This window comes from Eptatretus burgeri, chromosome 2 (assembly GCF_056783735.1).
Source record: "Eptatretus burgeri isolate ZD-2024b chromosome 2, Ebu_testis_v1, whole genome shotgun sequence".
Taxonomy (NCBI): domain Eukaryota; kingdom Metazoa; phylum Chordata; class Myxini; order Myxiniformes; family Myxinidae; genus Eptatretus; species Eptatretus burgeri.
Genome location: NC_140962.1, coordinates 22,758,463 through 22,780,962, shown reverse-complemented (window position 1 = coordinate 22,780,962; position 22,500 = coordinate 22,758,463). Strand labels below are relative to the sequence as shown.

The window sequence follows — 22,500 nt, the reverse complement described above, 5'->3', positions numbered from 1 at the left end:
TATGGAATGTCTTTTGTTGTTTTCCTGTTTCAACTTTTAAAGGTACTATGAGGCGACACAAGTCTATCAGAAATCCATCTCATCTGACCACTCGGTAATGTTTCATTTTAACTTTCATCAATCACTCATCACCTTTCAGTTACTTTCAAATAACTGCTCATCCTGTTGTGCACTCAGCCACCTGCCCACTTTTACATGCACCCACATAACCACATTCATTTCCACACATTATTAAATGTCACTTTTCAATTTTTCCCCACCTACTTTAAATACTTACTCACTCAAACATGCACTCACACATTCATTCTCACCTACCTACTCGCAGTTTCATTTGCACAAACTCACTCATATACATTGCATTACACATTAAACCACTCATGCACCTATCGACGAACTAACCTTTCCACCACCCACAAGTACATTGATTTTCTGTCGGTGTAAAATAATGAGCGTTTCTTCAAAAAGAGTGCGATATTAAAGTGTGGAGACGTGTGTTTCAGAGATCTGAGTGATCTGCACAAGGAAAGGCTTCGACTGGAAAGGGAAACTCAAGGGCTTGAAGAAGAACTGCAAAAGCTTCAACTCAACCTGAAAACCCCTCCAGAGATGTCAGTATGTTTGGGTTTCAGTCTCTTTATAACTCCCTGTAACACGATCCTATTTTGTACTGCATTGTGCAAGCTATGCAAATGATTTACTTTTTTAAATCTACATTGTATTAACCATTTCCAGCATTCGGGCTGACTACCGAGGATGGCTCATATCTGGAAGAGAGATCTTAATTAGAAAATCTTAATTCCCACGAACAAAAAAAGTAATAGAAATAGGCCAAAATCGTTTTGGAACAGAAAATGGCATTTCTCAAATCATTCAGAATATAGTTCTAATTACAAATGCAGTTGAAGAATATATAGCCTGTAGTACTTCCTTTTGGTATCCAAATGTCATTGGCAGCTAATTTTTTTTTATCATAAATGGGATCAACTTCAAGCTCTCAAAGATTGTTTTGGTTTCACTGTATACTAGATGCCCACTTGATGGAGGCCAACCTTTGGCTAGGGCAGCAAGCTTCATCTGTGCTGAGCTGACATGATAATTTTTTGTGCCTTCTTCACTCCATCACATATGTCTGTCTGACCGTGATACATTCAGTCGTGACTTATCCAATCTCAACCAAACTTGACAGGACGACTAAGGGTCATACGACGGAGGTTATAACGACTTCATCCCCCACCCCTCACCACAAGGTGATTTTCTGCCTTGGGTGAAATCTGTGTTGAGGTGTATTGACAGTTTATCATGCCATTCTAATAACAAAAGTAATAACAATAATGATTATTTAGTATAATATTAATGTTATTAAAAACTTAATACGAATAATGCCCCCCTCCACAAGGGGTTTTCCCTCCTTGGACAGATGCTGTGTTAAGGTGCATAAATAACTTATCATGCTGTTTCATAGGACACACCGACTGGAAGTAAAAAATATTGCAAACCATAGACGTAATCGTCACATTTTTCCAAGGCTGCTTCCAATAACAAAAGGAACAAGAAAAAGAGCAATCAGAGATCGCAAACCCTCGCCAGGACTTCTTTTGAGTGGTGTATTTTTATAGGTTTGAGGGTAAATCCAATATGGCTGCCCAACCATGTGACCAATGACATCATATTAGGGTTGGGCATACAACCATATTTTTTTTGAAAGGAGTGTTTTTTATGGCCAAATTTCGTGCTGATCACGAATCCGTTGAACTTTTTGACATAGGATGATGTCTTAGGTTGGTAAAATGCAAAAATTCACAATGGCCACCAAATTTACCCATTTTCAGGTAAAATTTGATAATTATGGCTTACTAGGACATGTGATATGTCATTTCTTATGTTTTCAGGGTCGCTGGTATCGAATATGAGGTCAAAACAGTGACACATGATGGCTGTATGGATATATCACTAAACATGGATATTTTCGATGGAAAATACCCACTTTTCAATTTCAGAACAAATTTTGAATTGATTAATCAACTATATCCTTTGTTTTTGATGTTGTACATTTTTCGTGTCGTTACAATTACACTGTAACGACACAAAAAACGTAAAACATCAAAAACAAAGGATATCGTTGATTAATATAAAAAATAGAAAGGATATAGAAAGAAAATAGAAAAAATAGAAAGGATATAGAAAGGATATAGAAAATAGAAAGGATATACAAAGGAGATAGAAAATACATGGGTATTTTCGATGGAAAATTCCCACTTTTCAATTTCAGAACGAATTTTGAATTGATTAATCAACGATATCCTTTGTTTTTGATGTTGTACGTTTTTCGTGTCATTACAGTGTAACTGTTGTAACTGTAACGACATGGAAAATGTACAACATCAAAAACAAAGGAAAGAGTTGATTAATCAATTCAAAATTCGTTCTGAAATTAAAAAGTGGGTATTTTCCATCGAAAATACCCATGTTTAGCGATAAATCCATACAGCCATCATGTGTCACTGTTTTGACCTCATATTCGATATCAGCAACCCTGAAAACATAAGAAATAACATATCACATGCCCTAGTAAGCCATAATTATCAAATTTTACCTGAAAAGTGGGTAAATTTGGTGGCCATTTTGATTTTTTGCATTTTACCAACCTAAGACATCATCCGAGGTCAAAAATTTCAACGGATTCATGATCAGCGTGAAAAATGGCCATAAAAAACACTCCTTCCAATGGGACAACAGAGAGAAAAAAAAGAACATTTTGTTCCTCATGGACAGGCAATCATACATGTAAAGTTTCACCTCAATCTGTTCAGCCACTTCAGAGAAGAAGATTTTTGAAGGGTTAAAAAACTATATATATATATATATATATATATATATATATATATATATATATATATATATATATATATATATATATCTGCCAAATCACGTGACTGATGACATCATTCTTTTTTTTCTGTGGATCATTTTATCCTGAGCCTACTCTCAAAAAATTTCATACTGATTGGATGTGACGTTCTACATATGCAATTATGATGTCATAACGAGGGCACCTTTGACATCATCTTAAAAATCACACTCATTCCCCATGAAGAGCACTTGCTATGTGCCAAGTTTCAATTTTTTGCATTATGCGGTTTCAGAGATACAGAGGTCCAATTTTTCCCCGTTTTTCCAACATGGCTGCCACAACACGTGCCTATGACGTCATAATTATCATTAAAACATTCTACATGACTAGTCGCACCAATGGTGAAAATTTCCTCTCAATCCAGCATAGGGTTGCGGAGAAAAACACAAAAGTTCTGTGCGGACAAACAAACAAATAAAAAATTGTGCTTAGCACGACACTTGGCGAATTAGTTGACCTTCCCGTGTGGTGGTCCAAGCTGTAATGTCATGGAATGTGTGGTGTTTATTTGTTCGTACATTAATAAAATGACGTGACGTCACAAATAACAATTATCAGGCGCGCGTTGTCATGGTAACGGCAACAGATTGAAAATTTTCACAACTCCTTTAAAGCCACCATGTGACATTCAACAACTTATCATCAGTGCTTGTTGCCTTCATTCTGATGGTAGTAAATATTTTAAAATACCGAGGAACATTGCTTTTCAACCAGCTTTACGATCCCGTTATCAGATTTGAAATATCTTGTAAAACAAAAATGTATATTTTATATGTGTGTTTTTCATGTTTTGGGTGACCCTGACCTTGACCTTGGGTCAATTTCGATCAAACTTTGTACACATGTTAATATTACATGCATAAATAGACAGTATAATTTTCAATTTAATAAGTGCAAAACTCTTTGAGAAATAGCCATGTGTAATTCACAAAATTCCCCATTGGTTTATAATGGGTGATAATATAAAGTGATGCAGAATCAAGATCCTGATCTTGAACATCACCAAAAGTCACATATCCTTTTGCACTGTGGATTTCTATCAGCTGTTAAAATTTCATCCAAATCGGTTAAGAATCGTGACCTGTAGAACGAATAGAATTTTTTTTAAATCACGCCAATAGCTAAAACTTTGACGTCACACGCTTGCGAAAACTGTGCATCATTTGTACTAACATGCATTTTAAAACATTTAGATATTCCATTGAAGTTTGTTTTGGCATCAACAGGAAGTCGCTATGACTTACAGTCACTGAGTTATGTTCAAAAGCTTGTTTTCACCTTTTTTGACGTAACATCGTGACGTTAAGTGTGATTATGACGTGATTTGATCCCAGACTATTTCAGCAAGATTGGCTATCACGTGTTAAAATTTGAGAACGATTGCTTCAGTAGTTTCGGCTGCACACGAGTGTAAATATTTTTTTAAATGACGTCAATAGGCAAAACTTTGACGTCATACGCTTGCGAAAACTATGCGTAATTTGTAATAAGATGCATTTAGTAAGTCACTGAGTTATGTCCAAAAATGTGTTTTCACGTTGTGTGACGTCACGTCGTGACGTTTAGTTCGATTAAGACGGGGTTTGGACGCGGACCGTCTCAGGTGGATTGTCTATCAGGTGTAAAATTTTAAGAACGACTGGTCCAGCCGTTCGGGCTGTAGATGACCGGACAAACAAAGAAACAAACCAACAAACGGAACAGACCAACATACTTGACAAAATCGAAGATTTCGCCAAGTAACAAACAGACCCAAATGTGGACTCCAAATCCTTCGGCGAAGGTAACTAGAATAGCACTCGGTAGAGCGCATACCTCTGCCAGGATGAACAGTTTTCGTTTTGTATCCCACTGATAGGCCGGATCTGAATGCGGATCTTAACCAAAATTGAATTGGCTTGTACCTGTCACCTACCCAACTCACCCACCAAGTTTTGTCATTATTTGTCCACAACTTTTTGACATATCATGCTGCATTTTGGCCCCCATCTCAATGGTGAAGAATTAATTTAAAAATTAAAAAAAAATTCTCATATCCAGATCCAAACTGGGATATTGATTCATCCTTGTCACTCACCTAAGCTGTCCACCAAGTTTGGAACGAATCTGTCGACAACTTTTTGAGGTATCATGCTATATATTGGTTTTAGCCCTATCACTCAATGGTGAAGAATCACGCAAAAATTCGAGTACCCAGATCCGGATACAGATCATCACCAAAATCTAATAATTTCGTCCTTGTCGCACACCCAAACTCTCCATCAAATTTCGTCTGAATCCGTCCACAATGTTTTGAGATATCCTGTTCACAGACAGACAGACAGACAGACATGGGTGAAAACATAATCTCCATGCACCTTTGGTGGCACACGTAATAACAACAATAATTATAAAAGCATAAGATTATTAACATTATTACAAAATATGAATAATAATCTAAACAATAGCAATGGTAATAATATAATTGGCAATAATAATAAGGATAATAGCATGACCCCACTGCCGCTCACATTGGGGACGGGTGTACTAGTCCTTCTAAATTCCTTTTAACAAGGATATAGCAAGGAAACTTTTACATTCTAATTTTACCTCCTGTATTGATTTAGTTGCACATTACAATTGATGCATCAGGATAGCTCAATGGTCGGGTGCTTGCCTCTGAGTTGTTTTACGAAGGTTTAATTTCCAATTAATACTGGTAGATCCTGGTACTTTGCAGGAAGGGTGTTGCATCATCAAGTATGTCGTTTTTTCAGGTGAATGTAAAGCTAGATTTGTCCATATTCTAGTTCTCGATTGTGGATGTTAAAAGCTCTGTGGTGCTTTTTGAAACAAAAAAAGCCATTGTGTACTCGAGGCTGGCAGGATTGCCTTGAGCTCAGTTCTTTATTGCATGACCTGCAAGCCGCTGGCGGCCCCTCATGGCCTAAAGTGCGGCCCCGATGTGCGGCCGATAATAATACACAAATGTGAAAACGCCCCATCATAATCGGCCATAAATGCTATCAAATTAATACAATGGTTTCAAATGAGTGTTCCAACACGAACCATAAAAGTAACATCACATCAGTACGGTGGCAGTATGGTATCTAGTAAACCCTTAAATATTGTGGGTTTTGACCAAGCGCAGGCAACCTATTGTGCTCTAATTTAGTTATCGCAATATTTCATTTCAGCCAATCCCGGTTTTTGAGCAGAGATGAGTCAATGTTTGCATCTGTGTGTACGATTACCTCCCATTATAAGCCTTTTTGTTGTTTCTAGTGCACCATTAATTGTAGTAATCGGAACAGCAGATACAGAACGAAGCCAAGTTGAAAAATGAATCGTCATCAAACAGGAAATGACATACGGACATCCTGTAAAACTGGATCTACAAGATCATCTCCGTCTACTTTCTAAATTAAATTTTGATGCACAAGATCTCGTAGACACACAACAATTAATAATGGCACCCAAACGTAAAACGATGGACAAAATGAATCACGTCAAAAGGCAGAGAAAGGTTATGACATTGTGTGAAAAAAAATCAAGTTGTTAGATATGTTGGCAAGAGGAGAAAATACGGCATCTGTGGGATCAGTGATCAGGTTTTGTCAGGACATACACATTTGGAACAACCTTTTCAACAATGAACATTGTGAAAAGAAAGCAGAGGAACAGATTGACAAATTAACATTTGCACTTCCTCACAAGGATTGCTGTGACGGAATGCAAATACTGTATAAAGAGGGTTATGGAACATCAGGCACACTTCCACTCATCCAGCTTTTAAAGTAAGTTTTGAAATCTAACTTATTGTATTATTATAAGTATTATTATTGTAATATTATGTGTAGTATTTTCCTTAAAACACATTCCCAACGTAGGTGGCTTCATATTACATTTTTGGTTTATAATAATTAAGCCAATAGTTTTATTGCACATGCACACTTCTATTTTGTTAACCTAGCTGTTATATAACATGATTGCACCAGGGATTGCATTATTTTGTCTTGCATGCAGTGTGGCGGCTCGCACACTGATGTCTTATCAGCAAAAGTTCCCCCCCCCTAAAAGTAGGAAAGATCACTGGCTTTAAAGTAGGCACATTTGCCTTTGATCCGTCTACCCTGGGTTTGAATCCTGGCCCAGCTATAAACTGTCATCCCGGTGTTTCACACGCAGGTGATTCATCAATGTGTGTGCCGTCCCTCGGATGAACATTAAACTGGAATCCCATCTGCCAGCATTACGTGGTGGATGTTAAAGATCCTACGGTGTCCTTCATGAAAACGTCGGCACTATGGCAAAATTCCAAATTCCTGCCCTAACTGCTTCGTTAAACGTCCAACCTGGCCTGTCGGTTCGTGAAAGGCTTGGACCAAAAAGTTTCCCCAGCAAACACTACTACACAAGAACGTGAGAATAATTGTCGGTGTTGCGGAAAGAAAAAGAACAAGAAATAGAAAGCCATCGTGTACTCGCACCTGGCCAAATTTAAAATTCCTGGCAACAATCTGCAATGGAGCTGTGACTTGTCTTGAGTAAATCCTCAACCATGAAATGTTCATGACATTTCTTGGATGTTTAGTGCAGAGCTCCGCCAGCAGGTTCTTGCATCATCGACGACATTTTCCATTTGGAGAGGGAACTAAGGATTTGGTCCATTAGCAAGCACTCCCTTGTGGATGTTAAACATTTTAAAGTGCCTTTAGGGAAATAGTCCATCGTCGTGTACCACTTCGCTCACTAAACTTCAAATTTTTAGTGCCTCCTGCTCTGTATTGCCCATCTCCAGTTGACATCATCCAAATGAGAGGGATTTCATTTTTAACCAGTTTCATATTGACTGACTTGCCCTGCTTATGAAGCTATTAAGGCAGAAACTGCAGCACTGTCCATGGCTGGTGTTAATGTGAACTTTGAAAAATCCATGACCATTACACATTCAACTTTGGATAATGGTCCCTCTTTGGGTTAATAATTCATTATAGTTAATGTTTTCTCCAGTCTTAATTAAGCCTTCCTTGTGATTGGTTAATCTATGCATTATGAGATAATTATATGCAGGGACCCAAAAACACATTTGCCTTTTTCTGACCTTTCTTGTCTTCCTTTTCTTTGTCTGTCAACTTGTTTCCAAGCTTCTTTATGTTTCTGATTTTATTTCTACCTTTTGTTCTTACGATGGAAAGGGTTTCGTGTTCTTAGCACCCTTGCATTTCTCGTCTCCTTTGGCTTTAAGTGATGAGTATTTTTTTTCCCACAAGTTTCACATGCGGTTTTTTTTTTTTTTAATACCTTGTCGAGGCTCGTATGAGAGCTAATACACATCGCACAGCAAGGGGGCATGAGACAAGAGGGGCGGGAGTGTGAAGGACAAAACAGTGGGGAACAGAGACATGAGGAGATCTGTGGAAGGGAGAGGGATGGGGCGGGGAACATGGGGTATACAAGATGGAGATGACAGGGACTTTTAAGCCGCTGTCACACCTTGAAGTTTTAGCCAGCGTATGGCAACACATCAAAATGTATGTAAAACACTGGCGTACGCTGAACTAATGATGTTTTTTTTCAGTTTTTGGCGTATTCATAACGAGTTGGACATATGCATAACGTATTAGTAACGTACACAGAACGTTTCGATAACATATAGATAACTTATACTAACGAATGCTTAGCGTGTTGTTGGCGTTCACAACCTATGCCCAACGATAGTCTAACGTATGCATAGCACGCGGCAGCGTATCGCCGACGATCACGTGGCATAGCCTATTAAAAGGCTGCCGCTCGACGACTCAAATCATAACCGCACTAGACATCGAAGTGTCAAGGCCCTGTCACACTTTGACGTTTTAGCCAGCGTATGCCGACGTATGAAAAATTTGCCGAATACGCTGGCACATGTCGAATATGTTATGGTTAAGTTTTGTATATGTTAAGAGCACGCTGAAGAACACCGGCATACGTCGTAGTACGCCGAGCACGTCGACAAATTTTAAGCATGCTAAATCTTTAGACGTATGTCAGCGTATGACGCACATGTTCCGCATACGCTGGCCATAAGTTGTAGGCATGTTATGCAATCGTTAACACACGTCGACACACGTTACTTGTAAGTTACTCATAAGTCGAAACACGTCGAGGTAATGTTTAGCGTACCCGAAACTTATTTCTAACCTATGAGTAACGTGCTTTGAACCTATGAGTAACATGCTTTGAACCTATGTGTAGCGTATCTCTAATGCATATTGACGTATGTAGACGTATTTGACGTCTTCCGGACGACCACAGAACTTAGCGAATGTGTTACTAATTTACAGCTACCGTATAATGGCGTATTGGCAGCGTTTAGGGGAATTGGTATATAAAAATGGGGTTCACACAGGAGGAACCCGTCAGTGTTCCAGACTCCATGGTTTTTAAAAAAATATATTCTTCGGCATGACGGTGATGTTGACACTTCGATTTCTAGTGCGGTTATGATTTAAATCATTGCGCGGCAGCCTATTAATTATATTATATTATAACCGCACTAGAAATCGAAGTGTCAACATCACCGTCATGCCGAAGAAAAAAAAAAAAACATGGAGTCTGGAACACTGACGCTAAACATGACCTCGACATGTTTCGACTTATGAGTAACTTACAAGTAACGTGTGTCGACGTGTATCAATGATCGCATAACGTGCCTACAACACGTTACTCATAGGTTAGAAATAACTTTCGGGTATGCCAAACATTACCTCGACGTGTTTCGACTTATGAGTAACTTACAAGTAACGTGTGTCGACGTGTGTCAACAATCGCGTAACGTGCCTACAACTTATGGCCAGCGTATTCGGAACGTGTGAGTCATACGCTGGCATACGTGGAAAAATTTTGAGCATGTTAAAATTTGTTGACGAGCTCGGTGTACTACGATGTATGCCAGCGTGCTTCAGCGTGCTCTTAACATATTCAAAACTCACCCATAACGTATTCGATGTGTGCCAGCGTTTTAGACAAATTTTTCATATGTCGGCATACGCTGGCTAAATCGTCAATGTGTGACAGCGGCTTCAGGAAGGAAAGCAGGGAATTTGAAGGAGGTGGGCTTGGGATGGATTAACGGGGGTAGAAAATATTGAGGATTTGGATGGGGCCGTGGTGGTGGTGAACAGCTGTTTTGGAGGCTTGGAGGGAAGAATGCGATTGAATAGTGTGGGAGCTTATTCCAAAGGTGGGGAAAAAAGAAGAATGAAAGGGTGAAGGTGAACAGTGATTAGCCAAGGGGAACGGGATGATTTTAATGAGCTGCACATGATGTCTTGATATTGGCTTTAAAAAGGTCAGCGCAAAATGGGAATTTCAATCAACATGCCACGATTGTCAAGGGATCAACGGAAGTGTGCCTTGGGCATACTGCAAGGCGGATTGAGCTACCGTGAGGTGGCACGTCGCCTTGGCTGTTCACACTAGACGATATCGGCTCTGGTGGACAGAGACACCCTCCACAAATCTGCAGATGACAGACCTCGGTCAAGGAAGCCAAGAGTCACCACTGCAAGGCAGGACAGGCAGATGGTCCTAAGTCAGATGGCTTCAGACATTGAGGACTGAGTGGGACAGAATCCAGCAGCAATCCATCCAGAGACTGGTAGGCAGTATGCGCAGACGATGCACTGCCTGTATCCAAAACAATGGTGGCCACACACGCTATTGAAAGGGGACTGACATTGCACCCTGTGCTGTTCTGTACTGTAGAACAAACTTATGAGATGGTGTATCTTGGTCAAAAACTTGACATGTCATCAATAAAATGCCAATGTTTCAATTCGCAATTGTTGGTTTGTTTTATTTTGAACTGTTACAATTTTATTACATTTCAAACAAGTTGTAAGTTTATTTTGCATTTCAGTATATATATATATATATATATATATATATATATATATATATATATATATATATATATATATATATATATATATATATATACACACATACATATTTCTTCTTCTTCTTCTTTCGGCTGCTCCTGTTAGGGGTCGCCACAGCGGATCATCCGTGTGATCCGCATAGTGATTTGGCACATGTTTTACGCCGGATGCCCTTCCTGACGCAACCCTGGTCGCCTCTTACGACACAGGGATATGGTACACCTATTTTAACCGGGGTATACACTGGCCCAGTATACTGGTACTCATTTCGCCGACCTCGGAAGGATGACAGGCTGAGTCAACCCCCTGGTGTATTAATTCAGTGGCCCAACGGGGCTTGAACTCACGACCTTTTGGATCCCAAGCCACTGCCCTAACCACTGCGCCAACACCAGGATATATATATATATATATATATATATATATATATATATATATATATATATATATATATATATATATATATATATATATATATATATATATATATATACATATATATATATATATATATACACATATATATATATATATATATATATATATATATATATATATACACATATACATATATATATATATATATATATATATATATATACACATATACATATATATATATATATATACACATATACATATATATATATATATATATATATATATATATATATATATATATATATATATATATATATATATACATATACAGTCAACCCCCGCTTCATCGCGGTTCACCTATCGCGACCCCGGTTCATCGCGGGTTTTCCCTTGGAACGTAACTAATTTTTTTCTGCGGATTCCCCCGGTACGTCGCAGTAATAATATATAAATTATAAATTATTTAAGCAATAAATTATAATGTGTGGCGCTCGAAAGTATCTTCATAATAAAACAAACAAAAAAATTTTGTATGTTTGTCGACACAACGCACGAGACAAAGACAGAGAGCGCGCTATTCATTTCTCCTTGGCGCTGATTGGCTGCTGCCCACGAGGCGCACTCTCGCTGTCTTGAGTGTTTCGCTTGTGGAACGACACAGATATTTTCTACGTTTTTTTCTCCAAGCCCTACGATGCCGCAGAAAGGAAAAACGTTTGCCGCGGTTGGGCGCCATTACGGTTTGAATGAATCGACCATACGCTACATCAAGAAGGACGAAGCCAACATCAACGCTTTACATTCGCAACGCGCTGCAGCACCTCGTGGAGGCCATGGATTCCGCCGACAATTTTTCTCTGAGGGCGTATTGGCGTGATTTCACGATAGCAACGTGTCTCCAAATAATTCAGAAGGTTCGACAAGAAATGAAAAAAGAATCCTTAAACGCCTGTTGGAAGAAGCTGTGGCCAGAATGCATCCACGAATACAAGGCCTTTTCCCCAGACGAAATTCACCATTCGGCAATCGATAAGGCGGTCAAGCTGGCCAAGATTCCAGGAGGAGGATTCAACGACATGACGCACGACGAAGTGAATAACCTCATCGAAACCAACTCTGACCCATTAACGGACGAGGATTTGGCTCAGCTTACGAAGTCTGCATGCGAGGAGGAGGAGGAGGAACAATCTGATCCATCGCAGGAGCACGATGACGAAGGCCTCTCACTTGAACGCTTAGCAACAATGGCGAAAACTCTCCTCACCACCATGAAGAAACAACGCCAGCAACTGCCCATCACAATGTTTTTGCAACGTTACTGAGTTTACAGGAAGCATTTTTATGCTTCAAATGTTTTCTTTGTGTGTTTAATTGAGATTAAAATGTGTTTAAAACGTGTTTTGTGGAGGCGTTCATTCATCGCGGATTTTCACTTACCGCGGGAGTGTTTGGAACGTAACCCCCGCGAGAAGCGGGGGATTACTGTATGTATATATATATATATATATATATATATATATATATATATATATATATATATATATATATATAGTAGACTAGGCGTAAGTCGTCACCATCGGGACCGAGAAAAAAGTGACGACTTAGAAATGTGACGACTTACGCGTATGCGAACATTCATGATGACTGTGGGGTGAAGGATGAAGTTGCGCGTGGCCTGGACACGTATGTGTGAGAGCCGGCTATTGTACCAAAAGGAAAACACAATCCTCGGGGCATAGGTGGGGGTTCATTGGTGAGTTGGAAAGTGATCAAGCAAAGATGGAATTCATGAATCACTTTATCAAAAGTAAATATCATGAACAACTGAAAGACAACAACTTCGCCCTGCTTATCACCATGATGGGATTGACCAACGAACCCCAGAGACTTTTCTGGCAGCATCTGCCAGAAAAGCCCAGTCTCATCGGCATTGGACACGTCCCGAGGCTGATACCTTTCCAAGATGTCTTTCAATTTGCCATCCTTCCAGTCGTGCACCACTGCCGAATCCACGCTGCCTGATTCGCCGCACTTCTTGACCTTGCCGATTCCCCACCTCACTTTGAATCAATCTATCCAGTGCATCGGCAAGGTCTCGGCATCATTATGCCCAAGATCCGCAGTGAATTTACGTGCCTTCAGCAGCAACATTTCACCGTCCAACCGAATATTTGGCTGAGCCGACATTTGCCGAAACCAGATGATGAGCGCGTCATCGACATCTTCAAAGGACACACATTTCACGCGTTTCACACTTACTACCGGCCTCGCGATCTTCTCCACTTGTCCAAATATCTTGCCCTTATTCTTCAAGATATTGTTCAATGTCTGCCGTTTGATGTCGAACTTCTCAGCTATGGCTGTTTTCTTCATCAGTGGGTTTGCCTCGCAAAACTGGATAATGTCGTATTTTTCTTGGTAGGTTTTAGTTGTAAGCTTACGCTTAGTTGCCATTGTCCTGCCTGCAGTGCGATCAACGTGTGTACGCAGTTATAAATAGCATATCACTGGCGGTGTAAACCCAAGAGCGAGCATCACGATTTCATGAAATCGGGATTCTCACGAGGCAGCAGTTCCGCGTGACGAGTTAGGAGTGGTAATTTACTTGAGTTTTCATTACGTGGGAACGGACAACATCTGACGACTTTGACGAAGTGACGACTGAGAGATGAAGACTTACAGAGGGATGACCCTTTATTCAAAGGGATTTAACATGAGATAAATTCGGGACTTTTTGACGCTGCCGACTTAGGCGAAGTGACGAGTTACACGCTGCCGACTTATGCCTAGTCTACTGTGTATATATATATATATATATATATATATATATATATATATATATATATATATATATATATATATATATATGTGTGTATATATATATATGTGTGTATATATATATGTATAAATAAGTAGAGAGCATAAGTATAAGTGTACATATATATATATATATATATATATATATATATATATATATATATATATATATATATATATATATATATATATATCCTTGCCATCACTCAGGTCTTGAGCTCCCTCCACAGATTCTCGATTGGGTTGAGGTCCGGACTTTTACTTGGCCACTCTAGAACGTCTACATCATTATCCTGGAACCATTTCTTGACTGACTTGGCGGTGTGTTTTGGATCGTTGTACTGCTCATATGTCCAATGCTCCCCGAGGTGAAGTTTCTCTGTGGACTGTTTGATGTTTACCTCAAGGATCTTGATGTACTGCTCCTTTTTCATGATGCCATCCACTTTGACGAGATTACTGGGCCCACTGGCTGAGAAACATCCCCAAAACATTATGCTCCCGCCTCCATGCTTGACAGTCGGGACTGTGTTCTTTGGATTGTATACTTCACCTTTCTTTCGCCAAACGAAAGCAACATGTGCCCGAAAAGCTCCATTTTCGTCTCATCCGACCACAGAATTGAGGACCAAAAGCTTGCATCTTTGTCCAGGTGATCTTTTGCAAAGGCTAGATGAGCCTTTCTGTGCCTGGGATGGAGGAGTGGATGCAATCTTGGTCGGCATCCATGGAGACCCCCTTTGTGTCATGTCCGCTGGAGTGTCTGCCTTTATATCTTGGTCCCAGACTCGCCAAGGTTGTTCAGGAGAGCCTTAATAGTGATCCGTGGATTGTTGTTGGCCTCTCGCCATACTTTTCTTGCCAGACGAGGTGACACCTTCGGCTTCAGACAACGTCCTTCAATGTTTTTTACAGTGTGGAACTCCTTGTACTTCCTAATTATGCTTTGTATGGTGGCAACTGGCACTCGGAACTGCTTCGAAATAGCTTTGTTGCCTTTCCCCTCCTTGTGAGCATTCACAATGCACAACCGAAGGTCCTCGCTGACTTCTTTCTTCTTCGCCATGCTGACAATGACCTGAGAATGATTGCATCAGCTCCCCCTTAATTAATAGTCGAAAAGCAGAGTGTTGTTCTATGACATTCCTCACTGTACATTCAATAGACCACATTTGTGATGCATTCAGATTGTATGCACACATCTTGGAATAATTGCATAACATAACAAAGAATCTTAGGAATATCAAAAGCATGTGCATTATCACAAACATTGGCCTCAATTATGAGACTTGGTATGGGGTATGAATAATTTTGGACAGGTATAAAAACAGAAATCTTAACATTTCTATTGTTATGCCAATAATGTTGAGCCAAAATATATGTGGATTTGTACATGCCAACTTAATGTCCTTGGGTGAAGTGAAAGTTCCACCACTCCATCTTGTAGGTATGAGATAAATGCAAAACTCTCAGATTTTTCTTGGGGTATGAATAATTTTGGGGTTAACTGTATGTATGTGTATATATTGTTGCGGATTCGCGCCCGCCGGCGTGCGAACGGCCACGTAACTCGAATCGCGGCACGTCGCCCGCCGGACGGACAATCCAGTCGTGACCCTCTCGGACTAACGCCGGGAACCAGTCACGGGTGGACCTTTCGGTCTCACCGCGATCGAGCCAATCGGCCCCCGCGTGGGATAGGGTTGCTCGCCAAATTCGACCTACCTAAGTACCCACACGGAGGGTAGACCGGGCGATCGCACCTCGCCGCAGGTCGACTTCGGACACGGGCCACTTAAGCGACCCGTTCCGTACCATCGGGATAACCGAGCGGTGTTATTCGTCGACCTCGACGGTTCGATTAATTATCGGGCGTCTTAACCCACGACCAACCCTTTACGTGAAGCAAGATGAGGATTCAATGAAAGAAATGACGAAGCGAAGCGGGAAAACAGTTCAATAATAAGCACATTTATTCGCGATGAACGGAAAGCACACATATACAATTCCACCAAAAGCACATGTAAAAGGAAAAGAAACACAATGCAATTTTACACAAAAAGCAAATGTAAAGGCGAAGACACAATGCAGAGCTATCCGACTACCGAGCACACGGCAACACTTATACAATTCTACTTCACAGACGGCGCCGACAACACATACCCAAAACCAAGGAAAAGAACACCCTCAAGGATGAGGCGGGCCTGGGGCCGAGACCGGGTCGGGCCTACCTGTCTGATGATGAGGCGCGAAGTGGCGATGGTGCCCCAACTCCGCGGGCCTCGCGGACGGTGTCTGGTAGGGGGTGGGAAAGGGGCCCCCTCTGTCGCACTATCTCAGCGCGGGGGGAAACAGGAGGGGGTTGCTGATGCTCGGGGTAAGAAGGATTTTTACTCTGTCTCGGGTCCCGCGACGAGCGTCTCCACCTCGACCAGGTCGCGCCGTCGGCCTTCCTCCTTCAGCTCCCGGCACCGACGCGAGCACCCCCTCGTCCGTCTTCGCCGCCGCCACCTCTCCACAGCTCCGCCGACAACTCGTTCCAACGCACAGCTCGTTCCAACGCGCAACTTCCGACGACTCTCTTGAACTCCGAACTCACTCTTTCCAACGCACACCACGACACTTTTCTGACGAACGCAGCCGCTTATGTAAGCCCCGTGGCTTCGCCTTTGACCCCCTGCCTTCGACCTTTCACCTCGCTCCCCATTGGCCCGAGAAAAAGTGGGCGTGAATGCTTTTTGATACATGAATTTGCATATAGCGACCGCCCTCCAACGCCCTGGAGGCGGGGCCAAATCGCCCCTCGCTCACCGATTGGACGGAACAAAAGTGGGCGTGAGTCATTTTTGATCCGTTTTTCTGCGGAAAGTCCGTGATGTTTTGTACACGCTGTTCGGTGCGCGCCCTGCACGAGTCCAATACCGGTACCCACAAGCGGCGCAAGAACGGTGGCGATGCGACGGTTGCGAGGTGTGACGGTAAAGGTCGTGGCTGTTGTGGTGAAGCGGCGTTGTGGTGGGTGGTTGATGTTGTGATGACTGTTGAGACGTGGTTGGTGGTGGTAATAATGGCGGTTGGTCCAAAATAAAGATAGTAAAAGAAAAACGGCTATCCTGAAGAGTCGCAGCACGCATGAATAACATTTATTCCCTCTAGACAACGGGTTTGGGCCTAACTACACATATACTTACCGAGATACCTCACCTAAGGGACCTGAATGGTGGTTTGCGAATTTGGTCAACCACAACACTACCCCCTCCCCTTTTTACAGACTCGTCCCGAGTCGTCAAATTTTCGTGTGCCATCATGTGTAGTTTTCCTCTAGTACATTTTACCTACGGATCCCTGATTGCGACATTCATGGTATTCGTGTCCCCAAAATAAATAACCTGAGGGCTGCGTAACTACCTAAACAAACTCACTCACACGGACGACTTAAATAAAATTGCCGGCGCTAGGACAGACATGCCGGGGGCGCACTCATATTTACAGTACATCTTAACCTTAACTTACAAATTTTACACTAAACCATGGCCCAGGATCACTGAACTCTGCAAAAAGAAAGCAGTTAGCAGGGAGCCAGGCTGCTCGCATGCAGTCTCTGGCTCAAAACAATGCAGGTGACAGGGAACGTGGCTGGCTGCTCACACGCAGTCCAAGGCCTTCCTTTTTGAACTGAACGCAGTGAACCACAACGGTGCATGGGCTGCACAAATGCAGTCTCCATGCCAGCTCAAGTGGCACACGCAATGAACACAACGAATGGATGGATGAACACAAACACGGTGCACGGGCCGCCACTGCAGGCCCGTGTTGTAGCTGCCAACAGGGCAGTTCTTGCAGCTTGCAAACTGTAGCCTTGTGGATCCTGGCGCACATGGAAATGAACAGGGGGGGGGGGGCAAAGCAAAATTGAACGGGGCTGGTGAACGTGGGCAGTGGGCATGGCATGGCAAAGGTAGCAGGCAAACACAGCCCGCCGAAGAAGGCCGTTGCAGGCAAACACAGCCGGCAGATGAACTGGCCGGCACAGGCCTTGAAGTACCACAGCTGCAGATGATCCGGCCGGCACAGGCCTTGCAGCAACACAACAGCTGCCGATGAAGTGGGCCGGCACAGGCCTTGAAGAAAAACAGCCAGCCGGCAGATGAAGTGGGCCGGCACAGGCCTTGCAGTAACACAGCCAGCAGATGAAGCTGGCCAGCCTTTGCCGTTCAGTGGAGGTTGGTGGAGGGAGTGCGGTGGTGCTGGCCACTTGGAAGGTGGTCTCGGACCTACCTACCTGTCTCCCTCCCAACCTATCGCCTTTGCCTGTCACTGTACATACCCACTCCCTTAATTTGTCAAACCCCAATTTAGCCCCAACTTATTTTTTTGTTGTTTTTATTTTTTACTTCCCCACTATAAATCGTCCCCTAACCCCCTTTATCGTCTTTGTTCGGCTAACCTATCCTGTCACCTAGCCTACTCCCAACCCCTACGTTCCCTTCCCGGAGGGGAATAAGGGAGAGCTAGCGTCCTGTGTCGAGGCCCAACGAAGCCTCAGAATGGCCTCCCCAGAGCTCGGCGATCTTAACACCAAGTGGGTCCAGCGGCCCACAACGACAGCGAGGGGATGGATGGTGCGGAGGGGTACATCTCCTAATCTACCCTAACCATTTAACTGTTAAACTACCCCGGGGCTTTCAACAAGCGCCTCTCGCTTAAACTATTGGTTCTAACAACCCAGATTCCCGTCGCCTGTGTTGGTGTCCTCACAATTTCGGGCCTCGCCCCCCAATTTTCTCTCCGTGCCCTCACATGGTCTCCTGGCTGGGACACGTGGCTCCCTTTGGCAGACACGACCCTCTGCCGAATCTCCCGCTATGGCACCCCCGGGCACTACACTGCCTCCGAGCCTACCAGCTCCCTAACACCGGGGAGTGCCCCCCATGGCACCTCCCCTGAAACGCACACGTGGCAGGCTGGCTTCCCGGGCCCCTTTCCGAGGGTCACCCATGCCCACAACACTGCCCACGCGGCTAATGGCGTCCCGGGCCCCCGCACCAAGCAGGCGCACCCGTGCCCACTACGCTACCCCGGCCCCCCATGGGCCCTTGGCCTACCACGGCCGACTAGCCTGGTGCCCGGGGTACCCACTCAGCGATACTCACCTTTCGCAGCCACGCTCCCAAGCCCGTCAACAGGGCTCCTGCACCCCTCCAAATGGGTTTCGAGCCTACACTCCCACCAACAACAAAACGACCTCCATTTTGTAAATTTGACTAACCCCCTAACTCACTCTACACTGACCCCGGGGTCCCTTGGGCGGGAGTCACTCCTCCCCCCAATCACTCATCGCACCATGCAGTCCCCATTCGCTCCATACACACAGACCCGCTGGCCTCACTCACTCACCAAGCACATGCTTCCAATCCACTCACCAACAACTCTTCAACACACTCACCGCTGAACTCTGCCATCCTTCTATCTGCATCCCCTAACTAACTCGTGCTCCCACGTCGTCCCTTAAACTACAGCACGTTCCTTTTAACACTACGTAGCTAAGCTACGTCCCCTCTACATATCCACAAGTCTGTCACTGTCTCCTAACTCAAAAAAAAAAATCATTTTATTTCCCAACCTAAATCTGGCTACAATCCCTCTAACTAATCCATTCCACGGACTCCATGAGGACTTACCCCTGCCCCATGAAATCGGTCTAGCTAAGCTAACCCTTCCCCCTAACTAGTTTCCATCCTGTGCCCCGGTAAGGGGGTCTTCCACCCCTTGCCCAGGAATCCTGTGTACCCGAAAGTGAGGCTTGCTTTTTTTTTTCCCATGCGCATCACCAGCGCGGCAACTCGCGCACTTTTCACCTGCCCGTGACGTCATGCAGCTGCACGTGTACCTCGTCCCTCCCTGGACTGTACCATCCGGCAGGGATACCCCTCCTGCCGGATTCCAACCCCACGTGCAGCCATGGCGTCACCGTGCGCATAAAAAAAAAACACAAGCCCCACGTCTCGAGGGGTTCCCCACGCGAACACATGTGCTTTGCCCGTTGGAGCTTAACACACACGATCGCGTGGAGAACCCTTCCGGTCCAAATCCATAATCCTGCCTAAACTTTGTCCGTCCGCGGGATCGGCAAATCCACCGCTGGCGTTTCCGGACCGGGACTTCACTCTCGCAAGCGAGCACGTGGCGGTCTCGTGCGTTGCACAGCACGAACCTCGTGCTCACTGCTGGGTGAACCCGGCACGGTCCCCGAAACAGCTACAGCCCCTACTCGGCTTTCTTTCTTCACATGTCTCCGTCGTCGTCGCCATTCAACACACGCACACCTGCGTGTTACGACGCACACACTCCACTCCATTATATTCACACCGGGAGACGCGGCTGCGTGCTCCCGCATGCCGACCGACATCTCCCTTACATACCGCTCTCTCACACACACGGTCTCCCTTGCATTTGGCCGTTCACTCACGCGTGCCTCACTACTCACACAAACCATACTACTTACACACGCGGGGGCACTCACCCGCGGTGCCTCACTCATACTGGCCGTTTCATCCACACACACGGCCTCACTCACACACGGTTCCTCACCCACACACGCGGGGGCACTCACCCGCGGTTCCTCATCCACACTTCGTGCCTCACTCACACACGCGGGGGCACCCAACCGCGGTGTTTCACTCACACTGGCCGTTTCATCCACACACACGGCCTCTTCCACACACGGTGCCTCATCCACACACGGCGTGCTGGGAAGCACGTACTCTGGCACCATCGCCACCACACCACTCACACACGGGGTCGCTTCCACACACGGGGACGCACTCACACCTTGCACCACACACACAGGGACAACCACACTGGGGATTCGTGTCCCCACAAGGGTCTCCGGGGCCTCTATACCCCCCAAGCTCTCCGTGCACCCGTTCGCAGCACTCGTCCCCTCAACCTCGCAAAGCACGACCGAACTCACCTGGTCGTGACTCACCTCAAGGGGGCATACTCCCTCCCCTCGTTCCTGGAGGAGGCCATCCAGGTGCTCGCACTGGGTCCCCACACGCTCCGCGAGCTCACCCCCATTATCCTCCACTACCTCCGTGTGTGTGTGTGTGCGTCACTTACCCCGTCTTCATCGTGCAGTCTTCCCTCTATCGTTCCCATCTCCCTTGTCTCTGCCAACTCTTCACCCTTTACCTCCCTTGTCTCCACTATTATTTCCGTTGTCGTCACCTCGTGTCTCGTCTCGCACGTTTTCGTCTCCCCATTTAATTTTTCCCTTTCGGTCATCGTCACGACCCTCGCCCAACACGCCCCCCGAATTATTTTTTCACCCGCCTCCACCGCGGGCCTGTCAGCCGCTGCACCCCCTTCCAGCTCGTTTGCTCCCACACGTGGAGTCGCCATTCCCAGCTCCCTGGTCACGGCCTTCATGCCCGCCTGCAGGCATCGGCCCATGTTCTGCGTCTCACCCCGTAGCTCTTTCATTTCTTTTTTCATTTCGTTTTTCATTTCATTTGTATTTGTATCCATCTTTTCGTTCATGTTTTTCATTTCATTTGTATTTGTATCCATCTTTTCGTTCATGCTTTTCATTTCATTTGTATTCGCATCCATTCTCGCTGTCATTGCCGCCAGCATGGCGCATAGCTGGGCCATGTCGGGTGCGCTTGGGTGAGCCGTTTCGGCAAGGGTCGGCGGGTTTTGGTGGAGAGGGGGAGGGGAGGTGTCATACACCGCGGCCGCTGCCGCACCCATTTCGGGCTCTGGGTTCAGTTGGGCGAGTCCGTGTTCCTGCACAATCAACATTTCCTGCTCGGGGATTTCATCCTGGACCATGGATTCTACATTACTACACATATACATTTCTAATACCCCCGGCTCCCGCTCGCCTTGAGACGCCATCTTGCTTCTCTTAAAGGGTTAATTTCACTCACTCGTAATTTGGAGGGAATCGGGGGTCGCTCCTCTCACCCCTGGACCGATTCCCGTGAATTTAATTGGAGACAGGAGAGCCCGTTTTCCCGTTCTCCGTTACCAGTGCCGTGAGGAGGGCGATGAGTTTGTATCGCACGACCTGACACCAATGTTGCGGATTCGCGCCCGCCGGCGTGCGAACGGCCACGTAACTCGAATCGCGGCACGTCGCCCACCGGACGGACAATCCAGTCGTGACCCTCTCGGACTAACGCCGGTAACCAGTCACGGGTGGACCTTTCGGTCTCACCGCGATCGAGCCAATCGGCCCCCGCGTGGGATAGGGTTGCTCGCCAAATTCGACCTACCGAAGTACCCACACGGAGGGTAGACCGGGCGATCGCACCTCGCCACAGGTCGACTTCGGACACGGGCCACTTAAGCGACCCGTTCCGTACCATCGGGATAACCGAGCGGTGTAATTCGTCGACCTCGACGGTTCGATTAATTATCGGGCGTCTTAACCCACGACCAACTCTTTACGTGAAGCAAGATGAGGATTCAATGAAAGAA

The 22,500-nt window shown here is 44.7% G+C and overlaps 1 protein-coding gene across 4 annotated transcripts in view; it reads left to right on the top strand.

The window, feature by feature from the left end:
* LOC147031591 (uncharacterized) overlaps positions 1–22,500 on the top strand; it is a 98,140-nt gene that overhangs the window by 46,903 nt on the left and 28,737 nt on the right. For all 4 annotated transcript variants that reach the window (XM_085865778.1, XM_085865767.1, XM_085865749.1 and 1 more), the window contains exons 2-3: positions 43–94; positions 501–608. In XM_085865778.1, coding sequence (XP_085721904.1) covers positions 48–94; positions 501–608 — 155 coding nt within the window. In that variant the 5' untranslated portion in view covers positions 43–47. The remainder of the gene's footprint in view (positions 1–42; positions 95–500; positions 609–22,500) is intronic.